This window comes from Apaloderma vittatum, unplaced genomic scaffold, assembly GCF_000703405.1.
Source record: "Apaloderma vittatum isolate BGI_N311 unplaced genomic scaffold, ASM70340v1 scaffold9071, whole genome shotgun sequence".
Classification (NCBI taxonomy): Eukaryota; Metazoa; Chordata; class Aves; order Trogoniformes; family Trogonidae; genus Apaloderma; species Apaloderma vittatum.
Genome location: NW_009697354.1, coordinates 65,431 through 87,464, shown reverse-complemented (window position 1 = coordinate 87,464; position 22,034 = coordinate 65,431). Strand labels below are relative to the sequence as shown.

The following is a 22,034-nucleotide window of genomic DNA, read 5'->3' as shown; positions in this document are numbered from 1 at the left end:
TTACCATCCTATTTTGTACAACAGTGAGTGTGCTGCCGCACATAACAAATAAAGGAAGAGCTGCCTAAGATGGTGTTTGTAACAGTGTCACATAAATAAGAGGAATTAGAAGTAGCTCAGACATGAGTATACAGCAACGAATTTGGTAACTTGGCAGCTGGCTGAGGGGTAGCTCAATCCTCCTCCCCCCAAACTTTGCAATGCTTCAGATTTAAAATTAATTCCCTTTTGCTGAAGGACAAAGCAACTCATAAGATGATCGCTAGATTAGGGTCATTTCAGTTTGAAGGGTATTCCCAACAGCAGAAAGAGAATAGTATAATGACTTTTAGTACAGGCGCCACACAGATGACTTACAAATTTTTGTAAACTAGAACTACAATTGATCAAACAGAAAATTTAGGTAGGCTATGGGATACATTGTTGTGTGTCTGTGGGCGTATCTTTGGACGGAGAGGACGTTCAGAGAGAACACTTGACTACTTCAAATTATAACTTTGTTAATTATGAGAGAAGTTGTCTATTTTACCCACTTGGACTTAGTTAAAAATTTCCCTGGCTGGCATATTTGTTAAAGCAACTTAAAGAGATTAAGAAAATGAGACAAAGCAACAGAAAAGGAATAAGGACATGGGTGCTCTTTCTGACCTTGAAACTCTGCTGTTTTGTTCATGCTGACAGGGGATTTAGCTCTTGGATTTATCTAAAAGAAAGAGGACAAAAATGAACACAAATACAGAGTATTTGCCACACACTGTAAACCAGATATTTTCACCCCTTCTTCCACCGTTATGTTGCAATATATTTGCCCTCTTTCAAACAACAGGACCCCAAATTTAGAAGATATTGAAGTGTCTAAATGCCACTGCAGTGAATGAGAGTTAGCCACCTATTAGAAGTCTGGCCAAATGCATTGCAATTTCCAGATTCTGCTAAGGGAACAAAGAGACAAAAGGTGAAGTGGGTGCCTTGGGACTGGTTTCAGGCAGCTGTTAATACAACAGGCATCCTTTTGGAGTGTGCAGTGTAAAAAATGCAGCTCTATCGCCATAAGTAATAACGACAGTCAGAGCTCAGAAAGGTTATGAAGGGCAGGGAAAATTCAAATGCAGTTGAAAGGAAAGAGAAGCTCAAAACCCAAAATGTTAGATTGTATACTTTTTAGAATTCATGAATATAGCATCAGATAATAGCTGTATGAATGCAGCTAGCCGGAACAATCATGGACCTAGCTTATGATACCCCTTACTCTTAAGTGAGAGGAAATTGCCATAATTTAATTCTAAATTAGGCAGTTAATTTTGCTCTAGATTTTGTCCATTTCTTTCTATTATGCCTTGCAGCCGATGTGAGCTTTTCCATCAATGCTTCGTTTTCCATGTTCAGTTACTTGTGTGCTAGACTTGGGGCATTATGTCATTTTTTTCACTACTGTTAAGAAGGCAAAGAATCAATTTATTGACAACGCTCCAAGAATGTGAATGAACAGCAGCAGCAAGGAGAATACACAAAATGGGGAGAAGGGGCAGCATATGGTTTATGAAGCCTGATTATATCTGCTCCTCAAAATGCAAATCACCACAGGGCAAAAAGTGACAGTTCACTATCATGTACAAATCTGTGCTTATCTTTACTGCACAGCACTTTGAGAGGTCTGACCGCAACATCTATTTTATCTCTTAATTCTAACAGTCCCTGCACTGTATCATTCCAGCCTCATATTAAGACACACCTGGATTCCCTTTAGATTGACTCTTCTCTTGAGTCGAGCTTGATCAGGCAAGAAGAATTTGTTGTCTTCTGGAGATTCTTCAGAAGTGGAGGAGTCATCTGCTTCCTGACCATTGGCTTTTGGGCTGGGAGTCCCAAAGGTCTGGGAGATAATGGTAATGGGTAGATTCCGTGGCAAACTCTAAAGATGAGAAGGAAACACTTTACTTCTGAGAGCAGTTTGGTGCAAATCCTCATGACCTCTCTTTAGAGTAATCTGACTGAACTCTCTGTAACTCCACTGCTTCAGAGATCCACGAAAAATGTGGTTCCAGACCCATATCTGAATTAGATTGATATTTGTGGGGATTTCTGTTCATGAGGGTACATTCCTCAAAAGTATTTGCAATTTCTACCCCAGTGTAGAAATTAATCGTCTTTTCACGTTTCTTTTCCTTCCATTTAAAATCAAGTTGTGGAATGTCAGCCTTTGAGAAGCTGTGTGCATGATCCAGACAACTTGAACTCCACTCTACTGAAGAACTCACAACATTGACATTTAGAAGGAGGTTATTTTTTTTCAGTTAATTCATGAAGGGAATTAAAAAGTCCCCTCTCCCTTCTGTGCTAAACTTTTAAGTCTTTAAAAGTAAGTCTTAAGCCTACCTGGTCATGAAAGTTATTCTCCTTAGAGAGCCGTCGGAGTTTGCACTCTAGGTTAACAATGCAAGCCTCTTTCCGCACAACCTCAATTCGGAGTTCATCATTTCTCTCCTCCAGCTCTCGAATCTGCTTCCTGTATTTATCCTTTTCAATCAGACAATGTGAATACTGTGTCTGAGCCTCATCACGCGAGCGGAATGCCTGCAGTGGAGAGAAGAAACCCCTCTTACACCTGGGCACCAGACACTTTCTCCCGCTGGTTTTGTCTGGAAGGTGTTTAGAACGGGGGATTTGGAACGGGTCACCATTCACCAATTAACACAGCAGTTAGGAGCAGGATGAGACACAGTGGCACCATTAAAAATTACAATGATGAGGGTGGTTCATTTCCAGCTCCCTCTTTGCTGCTGGCAAAATGCTCCAGAGTACCAACTGAATGACTTGACACTAATGTAAAGCCATCAGTAGTTGTTGTTAAGATCTTGGTCCTGCCTGCCAGATGCTATGCTGTGGAAAAAACCCAATATTATCCTATGTTTAATTACTGTAATGCAAATTCGAACAACTAGTAATTTCTTGTAACTGCTTATTTTTTAATGGTATTTTGGGTCCAATTGCCTGCAATTCCCCAAAGTGACACATATGAGATACAGGCTTTTAGTACTAATTTTCCCCACTTTAACTGTTAGATACCTGGTCTCGTTCCTTTTCCACCTCTTCTAGCTGTATCATCACAGTGTTCATACGGTGCTTGTACATCTCACAGTCTTTTCCTAGTGTTGAACACTTTAACTCCAAATCTTCTTTCTCTTCAAGATACTAGAAATGACACACTGTTAAGCACCACTGCTCTCAGAGGTCTTTTGGGCACTACCCTGAGACATTCCATCTTACCACCCCTCCAGTTCTCACCTTGTCTCTCAAGTCCTCCACATGACGAATCTCCTCTTGGAGATTAAAGATCTTGTTGACCAACTCATGACGATCTTCCAGTGCCTCCTTACGGTCATGTTCCAGAATATCCAGAATGGCTTTGTCCGAATCTGGCAAACCCCGCTTATCAGCCTGAAGAAAATTTTAAGAGACAGACCATGGAACGAGAAAATAGTATTGCAGGGTGAAAAGTAACAAAGACAGTAACAAGCAAGAGGGATAGAAAATGAACAAGGTATTGCAATGGGTATGCAGGAGAAGAGGTGGACATTTGTTCATATTTTAAACTAGTGTCAGAAAAGATGAATAAAGGCTGTCTTGCTGTCAGAATAGTCTGATGAAGGAACTGTTTTACTGTTTTATTGTAGGGGCTATAATTTGATCCATTCTGGATGCAGTGACAATTCTTCACTGCAAGCGTGCATTCAAAACTTTTCTCTATTAATCAGCTCTCACTGAGCACAAAAATCACCCTTTGCCAAAGAGCAAGGCCTAAGAAAACATTCAGGGGAGTTTTTAAAGCATGCATAGGCTTTACAGGGCTATGCTCAGAGAATACTAAACATGCCTGGAGTAACTTGTACCACTGCTTCATTTTCTATAGTGTCCAGCAATACTTTTTCTTTCAGATTTAAGATTAACAAGATTACCAGAGCAGGTTCTAACAAATAAGCTACCATACAAAATTAACCATAAATGGAAGATGAAAAAGGCACAACATTCAAGAAAGCAATATACCTATTTATTTTAAAAATGCCTACTTACCTAATATTTCTAAGTATGCCTAAGTATTTCTAAAACAAACTGCCTTTTGTTTATTTATACTTTCAATTAGGAAAACAGGATACATAGAGCCCCTGTCAGAAATTTCTGGACTGGCTATTTAACAGTTTTGTAGTGACAGACTGGTACAAAGAACCACGGGAGGGCTAAAGCAAGGAGCTGAGTACTCAGCAAATAAACAGCTGCACTCCGCACCTCAGAAGAGCCAGTCTCCATGTAAAGCTTGATTTGTTAGATCACAATTTTTTTTTTGTAAAACTCCTCGTCATGCATATGTTTGTTCAAGGAGTACCAGAGACAGCTGGCAGTTACATAACCAACCTTCAGTTTTTCCACACTTTGCACTTTGGCTTATTGTAGCTTTGCAGGTAGAGCTTTCACTCAACACCTCCTAGCATTATAGGAGGAGGATGTGTTGAATTTGAGGTGAGGAGTGGTAGCAGAGACCATGCCATCTCTTCTTGTTCATAGTTACCAGTTTCCCTGTTACGTACTCAACCCCCTGTCCCTTACTCAAAACAAATGGGAGCTGTCACCACCTCCTGCTTCTCTGTCCCATTCTCACAGCCTTCTCCAGACACTTAGGTTCTGAAAGGCAGCCACCAAGGCAGGCTGTGAGAAGACCTGGGTTATGTGAGACAATATGGAAGGAGAGCATGGGGGTGCCTGGAGGCAAGGAGTGGTTAAAGCCTGCTGAATCCATCACCTGGCTAAGCAGAAGGGGTAAGCTGAAGTGACTGAAAGTTTAAAGGTAGCAATCTGGTTTTATACCTGAATGATGGACTGTAGCTCCTGAATTTTAGTCTTCATCATCTCATTTTCCCGCTCCAGCTCCAGAACTTGTTCCTTTTTGGGTCGGTTTTCAATATCATTTTTCAGCTTCAAAGACTGGTTCCTCTCCAGCTTGCACTCCTCCTCCACCTTGTTCAAGCGATGCTTCAGCTGGTCAATCTAGAACAGCCAGGGAGCAGTGAAAAGGAGAAAGAGGAAACAAAAGGAAAGAAATCATTGCAAGCTCTGATATTTACTGCTCTGAAGACATACCGTCACAGGTGGAAAAAAAAGCTTTAAACTGTGAAGGCTACCAAGCAGCAGATAGTTGGGTGAACATGTGTGTTGAACATCCACAACTAAACTGCTGAAAACACAAAGTGGGGCAAAGTGTCTGATATCATTGGTTCTAAAATAAACCCCAGTGTCCAGATCCACTATGAGTAGTTGTTCACTCCATCTGGTCTGTGACACACACACAAGCATCAATTTCATGGCACTTGAAGCATTTATCTGTATTTCCTAAATGGCTTCAAGCTTTCACATGTTCTATGTGAGACTCTTTGAATAAAGCACCAGCAGCTGAAGTGCAACTCTGGATAACTGCCCCAAGATATTATTGAGCCTGAAAAGCTTAAAGGATGTTTTTAGCAAACAGTTATGCTTTTAAAATTTTGTTTTTAAGTATATTATGTTCTGCTAATCCATTACAAGTATAAAAACTATCTGCCATTAATATACATCACTGCAGCTGGCATTTCTCTGCAGTGATGCCTCTAATCACATGGGTAAGCAAAGCAAACGAGAGCTCTACACCTTTGTGCTGTCAGAAAAGGTCTCATCTTTCCAGATGTCTCTGGCATCTGCCATTGCTGCTCCCAATTAAAGCAGCACAGAGCATTTATCTCACCTCTAACTGGAGATCTCGGCTCCTTATCACAGCCATGCTCTTCTCGTCACTCAGCTGGGCATACCTCATGGCCAGATTGTAGTTCTCATCTTTCACCTTGACCAGCTCATCATTGTAGTTGTTCCTCTCCTCCTTCATCTTGTTGTATCTCTCCTGGAAGGTCATCAGCTCTATCTTGTTCAGTTTTAGCTGCTTTCGCTCATCCTCCAGCTGGCGAGACTTAGCCAAGAGTTCACAGCGCTGCACATCTTTTGTCTTTACTTGCTGCTGAAGCTTAATGATCTCATTCATTAGGAAATGGGTAAGGCCTTCATGTCCCTCCTCCACTGAAAATGGTTGAACAGCTTATCAATGTCTAATAAAGTAACTTTATACTAAGTAGGGTCAGCAGAATTGAGTAAGAAACAAATGTCCCAGAGTATGTACAGAGATGCAGAATATGCACAGATACACATTTGAGTATCTAACTGGCAACAGCACACTATCACCAGAATCACAATATACAAGCATACAGCTTGTCTAGATGAAACATGAAGCCTTTACATTTGTCTTGCTCCAGCTGACAGGTCTGTGGAAATACCACAAATTTGTAAAATGAATCTATACAATTAATCTGAATGCTTCAGAGACGCTTCACACATGAGGGTCATCAGTGTAATTTAGGTCCAATGTTTCTTCTCTTGAGATTTCTTGTAATGCCCATCATTCAGTTTGAAGCTCTTCAGCTTCATTCAGACAACTGAGATGTTTCTTCTCTTTATACATTACCCATTGCTAGCACATTTTGCACTGAACGGGACTGAAAAACGGCAGAATGCTACTACAACAGTAGCTTTTATTTCCATTCCTTGACTGGAAAACCAAACCCAGCCTTCAAAATAGTCCTTATGTCAACAGGCTCCTTGGGGATTGTTTCTACTCACCAACAATAGTGGAAAATCTCCGTGTAGGTTCTTTCCCTGTCACCAGTTTGTAGAGTTCAGGGTAGTAAAACTCTAGGCTCTCTAAGAAAACTACATAGCCCCTTTGGCCCTTAGTGTGGAGAATGTCCAGCAATCGGCCTAAGAACAGAGAACAGAGAGAGGTGACCCATCAGAACTATGAGCAGGAGAAGCAAGTACTGTACGTACCCCTGGAGTTACATGCGCTTAAGGTTCATCTCTGCCACAGCAACGTGCCATGGAAAGTCTGGCTGATTCAGTGAGTTCAACTGAACTCGTAAAGTAATGCCACGTAGCCTTTGTTTTTGTGCTGATCGTTATTCTGAGGGAGTGTGGGCAAATTGGTCTCTGGAACAAAAATTTCAGAAGACGTGTTTTTCTGTGCAGCCTTTACCAGGCAGCACTGAAATTCTGGGATGGGAGGCCCTTTGGTGAGAGATCATGAAGCATGGCAAGACAGCTGAAAATCTACTTGTGGAATGGCAGTGGCTGCTGCTTGTGTTAACTGCAATATTTGCCAAGCCTTTGATGAACCCCATGAGCTCCAATCTGCACAGTACTGGCAAGAGTCATTGTTATGAAAACAGCAGTAGCAGATTCCCCCCTTTACATTAAATCTCCTGTAAATGGAAACAGGGTTTCCATTTGATAATCTGTAATTTAATACAGGCTCCCTCCAGACTTGGCAAAATAGTACTGTTCAGACAGGGATGCAGATGTAGCCATTCACAAAATAAATACCTGCTCGGTTAATTTTGGAGGGCAGCATAAGTGAGTTAAGCACCTCATCCTCATCTTGCTCATCAATTACTTTGCATTGCCGTAAGTACGGCGTCAGTTTGGCTGGATTGATGTACCGGCTCAGCATGTGCCGGTTGCATTCGACGTTCTCCCACAAAGCTTCCTCCTCATCTTTCAGTGTCTCCAGGCAATCATCCATCTCTGGCTCTCCTCCTTAACAAGGGAAACAATTGAGAAATGAGCATCAAACAGGACAGTTTCTATCCCGTTACTTTTTTGTGCTTCCACGTCACATAGGATGAGCTTAGAGTCACTCCTGACTAATGTTGAATTTGTCCACAGCGCATCCAAAAGTGGCAGTTCTGAGCAGTGCGATCTTGAGTCTACAAACTATTGCGTATTGCTCTCTGGTGATGAATCTGTAGCTCAGCTCACTCCATCAAGATCTCTACAAGTCAGAGGACTCCTTCACAACAGAAGCAGTAAAGGACACGGTGCAATGCAATGAACATGCAGAGCTCAGAGCAAAGACAACTGTGGGCAACTACAGCTTCCATTCTCACCACCTTTGTTCCTCTCAGCTGTACTGATTTGAACTTGTATTTTTTCCTGCACACATGTGATGAGCCAACACACATGAAAGAAAGGCTGTACCACAACAACAGTTATCTCACAAGCGAGCAGTTAGATATATCTGCCTTCTGCAGCTGAGTGTGGATTAACTGACAGGCAGGAATAAATGCCAATAGCCGTGAGTTCAGACCGTGCCTTTCTCAGTGTGAGTGGGTAAGTATAAGCATCGCATCAACAAAGACTGAAAATGTTCTTGACTCATGCAAATATCATCACATGATTTCTGAGTGCTTGCTAAGCAATTTCCTGACAGATCCTAATTTGTAACCACCTCATTAGAGAAGGTTACAAGCAGGCAACAATGAGGTGAGAAGACTTGTACTAAAGTTAGGAGTAAGGAAACTTCGCATAAATCTTTCTTCTTAATTTTGTACTAAATGTTAACCTTTGAAACAAGTCTTATTTTTGCATTCTAGCTTTCTCAAGATCTTGTGATCCAGGTGGTACAAGGAACACAAGTTTCTATTGCAAAAGTTATTTACCCCATCAGAGACCATGGCATAAGAAGAATGTGCAGTTCTTGGGTCACATGAGATAAGAGCCCTGCTTTAACAGACTTTAGTGGTAATAAGTAACTAATCAGTAACTAAAGACCTCAGAAGTAACAATTTGTTTCTCTTGGCCCAGAAGAGTTCTCTCCACTGTGTTATAATTTCCTCAGCTCTCAACTTTAGGAACTGCAAAGCAGCCTGTGTTAGACTGAACATTACTGGGCAAAGCCAGCTATTAATATTTATAGCCAGGGGCTATTAACTCCTCATTTGAAAACTGAAAACAAAAGTGCTAATCTGCTAAATAATGTGTTTATCAGTGTTCTGTCATAATGAAATACAGAATAGTCCTACAAATGTGTGTGCTTGATGCTTTCGAAGGCCTTACCATATTGTCTGAAAGCCTAGGCTGGGGTTCACTACCTCTAGGAGAAAAATTTGTATGGACAGGTTAGGGGAGTATTGCCAGGGGTTTGGTTCTTCTCCTGTATTCCAGGAGTAGTTTCACATCCTAGGAAACACCTTTTTAGCCTGTGCTCTCCTGTGTGCCTATAGATTTCACTAGTCCAGTTACATGGGCTAGGAGAGACAAGAGTCCTGAGAAAGCAAGGAAAGCAGATCTGCTCAGCAGGATCCAGAATGATGGGGGTTTGGCTGTAGCTACAGAAAAATCTCTCTGGTCTTACAAACTCCTTCCGAGCTGGATGAAATTCGTACAGAATGCCAGTATTTACACGTGGTAAAGACGACACTGGAGTAATGAGCAGCAGAAAGGTAAAACAGTAATAAAAGCTGTATAAAGTAGGCAGCAGTGGGAGGAATGCGGAAGGTGAAATAGCTTCATTTGAAGTACACACACTTCTCATGAACCTTACTGTCCACCACTTATTCTGCAAATAACTGTATTTCACTTCAAAGGTGAATTTAACAAAAACTACATAATTGGAGAAGCTGAACTTTCAGGTGCAGAAGGCAGTAAAGCAGAAGGTACCTTAGTCATCCTACAGCCACAGCTATCTATTGCATCTAAAAAAAAAGGTGTGTTGCAGGCCCTTTAATTTTGGGGAGTGTACCAGGACCTCAGAGTGCAAAAGAAGTGCTTGCCTAAATTTCATAAAATGCAAGACATCTTGTAACCTGCTGCACTGAACCAGAAATTATGACATGTCAGCAGTTCCCTCAGGACATTAGTAGGGGATTTCTCCATTAAATGATTCAAAGAAGAGTTCACTCATCAGTGTAATTCTCAACATTAATACATTTTTTTACCTGACATTAAAAATACCTTTATCAAAAAGTCCCTCGTATATAAGCATAATACATCCATACCGTTTGGGAGGACATAATGTCTAATGGGAAAGCAGTAAGTATATTGCATGAGTGGCGAAGAATTTTAAAAGGAGATTTCAGGTAGCAAAGTGCTGTTAATCACAGCCTTTTATCAGGAGCAAGCCCTTAGAAACAACATTCAGTGGAGTGGTCTCCCACACCATGTCAGAATTTCCACCTTGGAACTGCCCTACCAAAGCAGAGCTCAGCACTGCGCTGCTCACGACCCCTCGGGGATCACTGCTGCGCAACGGGGAACACTTCTCTTTCCTAGAGCTTGAGGTGTTGCCTCTGTTGTGTTTCTTTGGCCAGACTGCTGTAAGAGTACAACCCCCCAGGAACTCCACTGTCCTGTAGGGCTGTTCCAGAGATGTTAGCAATGGAGATGGTATTAGTTATGGCACAAATATTTCTTTGCTTTAGTATTAATGTAACATCAAATAGGAAATAAAATGTTTGTGATTGGTTGAAATTTTGGTGTGCTGGTCAAAAAACAGATGTGACAACTGAAACTCTGTGGGAAACTACTAAAGATATTCTATCATGGCTTTAAAATTTTCAGGACATGCATTTTCTGGGTATTAAAAGACTTTCTTCCCTGTTTCTGTCCTTTCTTCCTGTGATGATATTGCAGAAAAGTTGTTTTCACTTATAGAATTAAAAATGACAGATTTCAAATGCTTTAAAATGTGTAATCACTTATTTAATCTGATCTTTATTATCATTATCTAGTTTCTGATTCTGACACCCCTTGAGTTGTAATCTAACACATTCAGGAGTTGTGATATGTCACAGAAATATTATGGTGTCCACTACAAATCCCAGGTGTGAAGTCACAGACTTGGACTGACTTCCACAGACATTAACCAAAAAAAACCCCACAATTGCCACAGCAGTTAAAAAATTGCTCTCCTGCAGCTCCTTTCAGTAGTTAGTATACAAAATAGATTTTAACTGCAGGAGATCTTAATCCAGTAATAATCTCAGCTAGTCCCATCTATTTGAAAGATCTCTGTAGATACAGACAGATAAAGGAGAGAATCCCTTTTTACATTAAGAGCAACACTCTACTACCCTCATCTCCCTTTTCATCTCTTGGCTGTTATACACAAATGAATCTTTCTCTGTGTTTGCTATTTTCTGTTGTATTTTTCAACCAAACAAATCACCTTGCAGTTAAAGCTGTTCCCTGTTCTCACTCAGACTCCACACGCTCATATGTCAGTGACACCCTCCACTGATCAAGGCAATAAAGCCTGCAGGCTTCAGAACCAGGGGTTCCCTAAAGTGCTCATCATCAGGTCACATCTCAAGCTTCATTTTTTTGTGATTCGCTTCATAATGGTGCGGAAATTAACCCTTCAGCCATTTAATTATTTGAATCCCCTTGCTCTGAACTCTTGTCAGCCTGTCGATACTGAGAAATCGCCATGCAAACCCAGGCTTCTTCTAGGTTGTCTGCTTTCTTGGTATGTCCCTTGTGAAATATGAGAAAAGGGTATTGTCCTCATACTGAGAAGCAGGAGGAAGTTTATTTTGGAAGAGGCGATCTATTTTAATATTTTGGACTTCAGCATTTGTCACAGATGTTCACAGATGGGCAGTATTTAAACAACACACAAAATGTTTGTGCAAATTTTAAGTTAATATGGATAGAAGTTTATGTTAAATACTAAAGATGTGTCTATAGATAAGGAATACATAAAAATTATCACACTTTAAAGCAAAAACAAAGACGAAAATAGCATTTTTGAACTGTGTTTATAATCATCCTCAACTTTTTGAGGGTATTGTATTAAATCTTCTTTCGACGCTTATCTCTAGATTTCACGGGGCAATACTCGCTCTCCCTTGAGTTTGTATAGCACCTCACATGCTAAAATATAACAACAGGGTGACTTTTTCAAAAGCTGATTGTATGGATACGTGCAGATTTGCACTATCAGAGAACTGCAAAACCAAAAAGGGATTCAGAGCTATTTTTAATTTTAGAGGACAGTCACAATTTGAAGTGTCATAAGGAAATTATATTCCTCTGCTTAAGGACAGGAGAGCTCTACTTGCACTCCTGGCTTTCTAAAATGCTGAATACCAGCATTTCCAATTATGTTGGCTGCACTGTTCTATAGCACGGAAACTCAATTTTAAAAGCCTTAAACACTGATTAAGAATACTGCATTTGCTTACCCATACTTGCAAATTTTTTTCACATAGGTACCTAAATCTAGACTCCCAAAGGAGAGGAGGCAGTGTCTGCATCTCCCTTTAAGAATTTCTATTTTATATTCATTCTTTCTACCTCAGTATCCCCACCTGAAAACAAGGCTGGAAATAAGTGTTTTCATGACAAGGTAGAACTTGTTAATTAGTGACTGCAAAGCACTTGGAAACACCAAGATGTGAACGCCCTAGTAAAATATTTATTACTAGTACAGTTTAATTACTTCAGATTTTGCAGGCTGTAGGATACTTTCTGAAGCCAGCAGCGCTGTTGAATGGATCGTGCTGTATTTCTGTTTTAGGTCACAGTGGTTATATATGGAAAGAATCATTCTGTACATATAAGAACTCCCTCCTTATATAAAAGATTCAACCAGGTTACTGAATGCCAAAGTCTCAACAAAATATAAAAGAAAACTATGGAATAAGAGATACCAAAGTAACAGAAGAGCAGGAAGCTTTAAACACAAAATAGGATTATTTTTGCACAAAAGTACTCTGTTCAAATCCATTGAGTCACTCTGCCTTCTACACACAATCTACAAAAATACCCCAAACCACTAGCAGACTTGCAAGGCTTCAGGGAAGTACAGCTAGATCTTCGGTGAAGCCAGATGATAGCCATAGTCATAAATACTACTCTCATTTTCTGAACAGAAGAGACAGAGGTAACAAAAAACAAACTCCCTAATTGGTTCAAAGAGCTCTGAAGGCATATTCATCTTGATTCTACAAGCAGAAGAGGGAAAGAAAATTCCCCTAATTTTCATAACTATTAGCTCAACAACGAAGTGAGAGAAAAAGAAATTAGGAGTTCTGTTATGTTGCTCTTATTCAGTACCTCTGCTCTATGAAAAAAAAAAAAAAAGCAACTGAATAAATCAGAGATTTTTCCCTAATCACTATTCCTGTTCTAACAGAAAAGGGGCAGAAGAATTAATACTTCAGGAACTCTCTTTAATTATCTCTTCCTTTGCCTTTATTTACTCTGGTATGAATAGATCCATATTAAACTCCATCTCAAAAAAAAAGAAAGGGTAATGCGTACATAAATCACAGGTCAATTACTAGTTGTGTTAGTCAGCACAGCTAATGGTTTGCTTAGAACCATCTAAACTAGAAAACTGTGTGCAACAAAGATACACGAGCTTTTCAATACTGCAGGATAACATTACTGAAGAGCTGAACAATTGCACCGATTGCATTCAGCTTTTGTCTGCTTTTGAAATTGCATATAAAATTCTATAAAATACCTATCACTTTCTGAGGGAAAAAACCTATTTACACATTAGGAATACTGTTCTGTCCAATGAAATACTGTTGCAAAAGACCTTAATCAGTGCAGTAATACTTATTAGGATTCAGTAATGATCTCTGTTTCATAAAAGGCTGAGATCTATGCTTTCCCATTTCACACGCCATCTAGTGAGAATATCTAAAGTCTTTGTCTTCCTCAAGTCTGCCAGCTTTAGAACTTCAGGGCTCTTATCACCTTATCACCCAGGAAGGAAATGACTAATTTCGTCTCAATAGCAAACAGACAGCATATTGTGCTACCTCGAACATGCAACATCCAATCAGACTTGGTTGTAGAACACTTATTACAATAATAAACAAAGAAAATGGAAAAATCCTCCTCTACAAATAGCTTACATGATGTTTTGAAGACTCCGTCATTTTTTTGTGTCGCTATTTTCTACGGACAGTAAAGATGCTTATAGCTCCGTCAGCAACCTATCATCTAAGTACTCTGACAGAGCAAATTTAGAGGGTGGATTCATCTCACTAATTTGAATTAGGCATCTAGTTTAATTTAGAAATCTAGTTTCTCTCTAGCAAACGGAAAACAGCCTGTTTGAAACTTCACCTTATTACACTTCTACCTTAGAATGCCCTCTAAAGATAAGTTTCTAGCCACTATGAATTGCTTAGGTTCCCTCTAGAGTCAATAGAGAGAGATCTGACCCTTCGGATGGAAATGTCTCCACTGGTGATTAGATGGATATTATTCTGTTTTCCTATATTATATAAGAATCTGATACACAGAATTCAGAAACTGTTAATACCACTGTTATTAAATGATATGTGAAAACAAATGAGAAATGAGGGAGGTGAGCAATGAGAGGTGAAGGAAAAATATGGATAGATGAGATTTGAACATGAAAAAAGTGAAGTCAGGGAAAAAAAAAATACAAAAAGGGAATAGGAAAAGAAAAAGAAAGCTAGAGAAAGGGGAACTCAACAGATCGAAAGTGAAGAACAGAAGTGAGACAGAAATGAGAACAGGAAAGGCCTTAGTAAAGGCAAAGGGAAGGAATGTGGGGTGTAAAGCAAATGAATGGATAAACAGGCAAAGCCCCACCACTGCTCCTGACACATTAGAAATTAGTGTTAGTTCTGAGCATGCAAATCAAGATAATGGCATATTAATTTAAATAAATAATTCACCACAGGAATTTAGTGCATCTATTTTAAAGGATTTGCAAAGCAATGGTGGAGAGCTGAAAGCCTGACATTTAATAAATGCTTTAATCTACACATCCTCCATCCTGTTACACGTGATGATGATGAGGACAACAGAAATCAATGTGCTAACGTAGTATAAATATGTTTATACATCTGGTCTTTTTTTCTTGAGTGCAGCATTAGCTACTGACACAAGCATTTCTTTTCAACTAACCTGTGCAAAACCCCATGATCTAAAAAAGAAACTGTCATCCTCAGGCTGCCAAGGGCTCATGAGAATGCTGGTCCAACAAATGCTTTCAAAAGTCATTACTAGGTCCCAGGTTAATTTTTTCTTGAGACTGACTCACTCTGTTTTTACAATTGATAATGAGATTCTCACTGCATAGGAGGAGGCGGCACATCTAGGGACAAGCGTATAGTCCTGTGTGATTAGGAGGAGTTTTGAATTAAAAATTCAAGTTGCCTAAACATGCAAATAGATCTGAGGATCGTAGGTTAAGTTCCAGTAAAAGGTGTGCTCACATTACAAACCCCAGTACATTCTGTGGTACAGAGAGCCAGTGTTCATAAGGGATTTGCATAGACTGAGCTACACAGAAACCTGGTAAGGACCAAGATTCATTAGCTGATACATACGTATAAAACTCACATAACCCTTGCAAAAATAGTCTGATTCTCATCAGCATTATTAACACTTCACTTCTATTAATACAAGTCACAAAAAAACAGGAAAAGAGAAAGAAGTGTAGCTCTACAACACCAAAGTGCTACTTGGTCTGTTTATTTAAAAAATTGACACTTTCTACAAACCGTAATAAAAAACACTCAGGGAAGAACATCTTCCATACAGTCAGACACTTGTAGGTGATACTTTGATGCCCAAACAATCGAAGGATGATGCAGAACATGTTAGATGGGAGGACTGCGCTCTAGCTTAACAATCTCCAAATTGAGTAAGAACTGACAGTAAACGTGTAGGCAACAGAAAAAGTTACACTCCCACCTTGAATACTGTCAGATAATCTCACTGTAATTCACCATAGCCCAAGAAAGTTTGAAAGCAGTATTTCATACAATATATAGCATGGCAGGAAAATAAGACAGAATCCTGTCTGAAGAATCCTACAGTTAGTCAAAGTAAAATACATAAAATACAAAGAATGAACAAATAAGAAGCGAACTCTCATAACCCTTGTACGAAGATCAACCTTAACAAACAATACTGCTCCAAACACAGGAAAAATAACCCACACGCAAACCGTTTACTGCATTATAACAGCAGCATGCATTGATTGTGAGGAGAATACGATTCAGTTAAGTATCTTAATTGCTTTATGCAAAGGCATAATAGCTCCCCACCTAGCTCTGTGAAGACTTAGCCATTCATGTTTAGCTCTTAATTGCTAACAATATATTCTGTTGGATCAAACCCTGTCCAGTCCCCTAAGGGTAATGACTGCTATGATTCTCATTTTGTTCGTTTTATGTAAACCCACAGCTTCACCCAGACAGAACAGATATCTATAGACTGTTTCATTTTGTGACCTCTTTGCAACTATTACTTTAAGAAAGACTGATCGTAAAGAAAAAACTTCTGTCTTGCACATGCTAGTTTGACTGTGGCTTGAAGAATGACATATATGCCTTACATGTAGTCTTTCTACCTGAAAGTCACTAAAAGAAGAAAGCTCTACTCCTAGTCACAGATTGCCATAGTCCTTGATGTTCTGCTCACAGACAAAAACCTCTACCCTTGTAAGCTTGCTTAAAGCTGCGTGAGTGTCTCAGTCAGCTGAGCACAAAACACACAGAAGACAACTGGATGCCATTTGACAAGAAAAAGTCTACAATAGATCACAAGCAGCCTGGCCTAGGAAGGACAAAACCTCACCAGGAATCAGGAGCTCGCTATTTTACTGCTGGAAATCAGAATTCTTCTTTCATATGGAAATAGTTGTACTTGGTTTATGAATAGATTTTTCCCACTTATGCTTTCTGGTCACTTCCTCTTCTTATTATTCTGTGTCCTCTCTCTGTTCGTACCAGTGTCGCAAGACTGTCACACAGCTCCGGAAACATACACCCACCATCCCCTTTCTCAAACCCACTGCCTATATATAGTAGATAGAAAGGTGCTGTGGGCTGCCTTACTTCCCTTTTCTTCTGAACAGAGGTTGTGGGTGACTTTCAAATCCGACACCATTACAGAGGAAAGTCTTAGAGGAAGTGTTCTCACAGCCAGAGTGCTGTGCGCTCTGGATGGAGCACTTCGACCAAGGAGGTGCACCTCAAACAAGTGCTCCTTTCCTGCAGATAATACAGCTGGGTTTCAGTAACAACTCCTTGTCACCAAAGCAGGCCTGTAGTTAAGAGCAGGGAAGCAATCTCTGGAAAACAGGGAGACAATTCACTTGTCATTTGACCGGAGGGCTCATTGAGGTCACTTCTCCAGCAATTTAAGGCAAAAGTTGTCTGAATCTTTACTTAACAGGACTGTACTTTATTTCTCTAAGGTGTAATCTCTCTATGACCTTGTCTTGCTGTCTTGGAGAAGAAAAATACCAAATACTGTACGTATATATACATACACCAAATGCTATACCAAATTCTATATTTTCCTCCTTCAAAGCATTGCAAAGACGAATTAAGCATCTTCCATTGCTTTCTCCATAACTAAGTCCATTGCTCTTATGATAGAGAATCATAGAACCATAGAATGGCCTAGGCTGGAAGGGACCTTAGAGATCATCTAGTCCAACCTCCCTGTTTTGGGCAGGGACGCCACCTCTCGACTAGATCAGGCAACACATGGGGACTGAGCGGGAATAAAATGCTGCAAAGCTTTCATGTGGAAAATTTATCTCAGAAGAAATAAACTAACTGTTAGAGGAGACTAAACTGTGGTCTCATCTGGAAACTCTGGCCAGTTCAGTTCGTGGTTAACACATATTTTTTTAAAAGATCAAAGAAGCAAAGTACTAAAATAGCAAGAAATCTGACAATCTGTCTTGACCTGGGTGGGGCTCGTGAGAATGAGTCAATGTAAGGAGAAGCACGTGAATTCTATTGAATTCTCTGCTGACTGTGGAAATAAATATTTGTGAATATAGCACCTGCAAAGTGATGCCAGAAGTACACTCCATCTGTGAGCATCCCAGTCTTTAAGCACAGGCAGCCACTGTCAAACAGCCTCTACAAAAAATATTACAAAAGCAAGATTTGTAGGACTATATGCACCCAAATTCTGATCTTTAGGAGATGTTTATCAGTGCAAAGGGTGGTAGCTGAGTAAAAGTCAGTGAAAATTCTGGTTTATTGCCCTAACTTTTGCCTTGAGGCATAACAATTCCTTATGAGCGATCTGCATTAACTGTATCTCCTGGCGTAAAGTGTCAAAAGCTAACAAGAACAGCATTTGCAGAATGTGCAGAAAAGCCTCTGTTATAAATTCAATGTTATATTTGTGTATGAAGTAAGGTTACATGCAATATGAGCACCAGTAAATGGTTCCCACACGTAAGGATTGAGTCCCCTTATTTCCCCTTCCTACTCAAGGGCACAACTCATAATTAGGGTCAGATTTTTAAAGAGTGTAGGTGGCATTTAGGCATCAAAATAAATGGCCAGATTTTTGCAAGACCTGCCTCAGAGTGTGGGATAAGATAGCATTATGAATCACAGAGCTGCTGAGTGTTAAGCACTTTTAAAAATCAGGTCTTTCTCACATGCTTAAAATTGAAGCTGAGCTCTTTCAAAAATATTTTTTTTTAACTGAAGCATTCTTCAAATGCTAAGTATTTGAAAAATGGGCCTTTAAAGCTCGGAGAGATGCTCATTTTTACATGAACAGGAAACTGCTCTATATAGCACCTATAAATCTGGCTGCCAGCAGTATTTAAGCAGTTTTGATTCTCCACTATTGTTATAAACTCTCCAGCAGTACACATTCCACAGGGAAAAGGGCAGATGCTGTGTGCCAGAGCTTACCTGTGTTAATTCTAACCCTTCTGAATTCATGAAATAAATAATTTGCTAGCTAACAGTTGATGGAAAACATTTCTAAAACATCAATCCCTTTTCAGCATCTTGTCTCAAAGTACAATTGAGATTTTAAGAATTAGGTGAAATTTTAAGCTTTGCATCCTCTGAGATGTAATAAAAGAAGTATCGTTTTTACATTACTATCAATATTTCCTTCTGAAGAACAAAACCAGAATTATTTTTCTTGCACTCAAAAATTACTACTGTGTAGAAACTATACGAGGTTTTAGATTAGACTCTCCTTCCACCATTATTTGTTCTATTCATCTATTTTTTTTCAGAGCCGGTAAGTTCAGCCTTGCAGAATCTATACTGCTGACTCAGCTAACTGAGCCAAAAAACCTAACTGAGCTCATAAAAATCTATTAAAAAAAGGTCCAATGATTTTATTTTCTAATCGTAAATATGAAATTTAATTAGCATCTCATTGCTAACGAAGTCACCACGGAAGATGAGACTGAGGAATTAGGCTCAGGGATGGAACATCAAGCGTAAACAAAAACAACTGTTACACAGGAGCCAGTTTAACTCCTGCTTTCCTCCACTTGAGTTTCAGAACTTTTAAGAATTACATGCTGTGTTCCTTCTTTGATAGCAAGGCCCTTCTGTCTTCTGCAGCAGTAATTAATCTATCATGATACAGTGTCACATGAAATACAAAATAACAACCGATAAGGTTCATTCTGGATTAGAAACAGAAGTAAGACAGAGCAAGTTGGATCCGAATTCAAAATCCTATTTTGTCATAAGCTACCCAGGTCAGTAAGAGTTTCAAATCCTATAAAAGCAACACACTCATCAACTGAGGAAAGAGCTCGTATTACTCTCCAGGGTACTGCAAACATCAGAAAGATTAAAGGAATTTTTTTAAAGGAAGCATACAGAGAATTTTAAAAGCCTCTTTAAAATAGGAAATGTGTCCAGCCTTTTCATTATTAGCACTCCTAGAACGTGTGTCCTAGGCTGACATGAGCACTGATGCTGGCATGTCTGTGTGAGGGTTACAGGAGCACAGCTCCCTGCACAGCAACACGACGGGTGCCTGGGGAGAAGGTGGGGAAGGGTGTTCTTCTACCGCTGCTCCACGAGCTGTCTCAATGAGGGAGCACAAAATAAGGAACCCCACAAAAGAGAGGACTCAGTGTGAAGTGGGCAAGTACCGTGGGAGAGGTACTTGCTGATGGGCTGATGAACTGAAAGAGCTACGGTAACCACAAAACTGTACTTTCTCCTTATACTCACACGGAAATTGTTCATAGCAAGTCAGTGTGGGAGGAAGTGTTTACAGGACATGTCCTGATTGCTAGAAAAGCTTTTGGAGTAAGTCTGTGTGCAGGCATGCCCCTTGCTTGCTCTCAGTGACAATATTCTCTAGGGTGAAAAGGGCTTTATTTGTACTGGTCCTGGTTACGTATGCGTGGGCAACTTTTCAGTTCTTCTACACTCTCTGATGCAACCTGAAAGCTGGAAGCATCCAAGAATGCACTCACAACATTATAAAAACTGACTGCTTTGTAATGTGACAAAGCCAGCTCTTCTTCATTATAAGTAATGGAAAGCAGAATTTATACATCAAGCAATGTTCTATGCAGTAAGGCAAGAGCAATTTGGGGACAGTGAGGCTTTCCTGGGTTCTGTCAGCCTAATTTTCTCTTGACAATTTTATAATGCTTTAAAAGTACCATCCAGATTTCGGGGCAGTCACCAACGAGCACAGCAGTATTTTCATGCCAGTTGTAAGGATCAGCAGAGTGGGTAAGTTATAGTTTCCACACTGTCAAACCCAGTACACAGTCTACAGGTTCTCATCATCAGCTGTTCAGTTATACCTAGAGCATCTCCCTCCATTTCTCATCTGAAAGCCTCCTAGTAGAAGTGGCAGCCTATATTCTCAAGAAAAGCAGCAAGAAGCCTTTTTAGGAACAAGTTCATTCCCTAGATCCTGTCTTTAATTCCTTCTTGCATACACCAGGAAAAATGTTGGCTCTGAGAAAGTAAAAATATGCAAGGAGAACCACAAACCTTATTTTGACATCCTGACCATTTCTCTGCCCTAGAATTAGCCCTTTCTGTCCTAGTACCCCTTTGGAACTAAGGGAGTTGTGAGAAGGAAGACTGGTATTTCATGTTTCTAATATTCATGTTCTTTGTTTCTTAGAATATATTTAGTAGATTAAAAATTAGTGGTAAAAATTGCAAAAAATCCCACCCAATTTACCTATGTCCCGTTTTCAAAAGTGGTAAGAATACAAAAGAGCCTATGTTCCTATTACCAGATACGAGATTAAGGATTCAACACTGACAACTTTTGGAGTTGAACAGCTTTTAGAAACAGTAAGAAGAATTCTTAGCTTAATCTTGGCTGCTCATTCTTGCTTCTAAATATGAGGAGGTTAGATTTTGCCTTTTGCTCTCCTGATACTGTTTACTCAAAACACAAGGCCAAAAATAGCAAAACTCACTAGCAACTTTTATTTGCCCAGCTTCACATGGATCAGGGCAATTTCACATTGCTGTTACACTGTCATTCACTTGCCATAGCAAAGAGCCACAACCCAGAGATGTTACTATCAAGACTGACTTGGGAAATGCTGGACATTGTATTAGCAGTTGTGGTGATGAGGTGAATGGTGGAGTTGAGATGAGCTGAGCAACTTTCATCAAACAACTTATATGAACAGTCCCTGATATCTTCAGTGGATGGTGACATCACTCTCTGTAAATCAGACTTAATTCCAGTTCAAATTTCTGGAATAACTCTGTGTTTCTCTCCAATACCTCTGTCACTCACCTCAGCAAGGACAAACAGAATCAGACTTTTTTGCTCCACAGTTTGAGGATCTCCAATGGATAATTCTGCTAAACCACAGTTTTAAAGAATAAAGCAAGCTTAAAGCAATAAATGATTTTTATTGATTTCTATATGCAAAGTTTTAGCTCTTAGCCAAAAACGTTGCTGTTCCTTTCCAGGACAGAATGGTCCAGCAATTGTGGTGATTCATAACTCACATCCAACCATCAGAAGGTGTTTTCTCAATTCGCTATATTTTTCTCTGGAGGAAATAAGGATTGCTGGTTTGGGCAGCAGAGAGCTGCATGTCTCCTTTCAGACTTGTGTAAGGCCAAATTCACGGTGGAACAAATTTCTCATGTGAGACTATGGAATTCCCTGCCTCCACATTATCCTACCGTGCTCATATAGCTTTGGATTTATGCATTATTACCATGTTATAATGATGCAAATGCAATGAGTTTATATTTTCGTGCATTACAGAAAGTTCTACAATGTATCAGGAGCTTGTCATTAAATTCACAGCCTTCAAAGCAGCATTCAAATTCTGACTATTTCTGCCTCAGATCTAGCATCTTCCATTTGTTCTTTGCAAGTGAAAAAGTTCA

The 22,034-nt window shown here is 39.7% G+C and overlaps 1 protein-coding gene across 1 annotated transcript in view; it reads right to left on the bottom strand.

Moving 5' to 3' along the window:
- CARD11 (caspase recruitment domain family, member 11) overlaps positions 1-22,034 on the bottom strand; it is a 44,217-nt gene that overhangs the window by 15,752 nt on the left and 6,431 nt on the right. The window contains exons 2-10 of the mRNA XM_009877611.1: positions 7,453-7,665; positions 6,694-6,831; positions 5,771-6,096; positions 4,861-5,040; positions 3,286-3,438; positions 3,067-3,192; positions 2,377-2,574; positions 1,733-1,912; positions 649-703 (exon numbers count right to left, since the gene is read on the bottom strand). Of these exons, the coding sequence (XP_009875913.1) occupies positions 649-703; positions 1,733-1,912; positions 2,377-2,574; positions 3,067-3,192; positions 3,286-3,438; positions 4,861-5,040; positions 5,771-6,096; positions 6,694-6,831; positions 7,453-7,665 (1,569 nt within the window). The remainder of the gene's footprint in view (positions 1-648; positions 704-1,732; positions 1,913-2,376; positions 2,575-3,066; positions 3,193-3,285; positions 3,439-4,860; positions 5,041-5,770; positions 6,097-6,693; positions 6,832-7,452; positions 7,666-22,034) is intronic.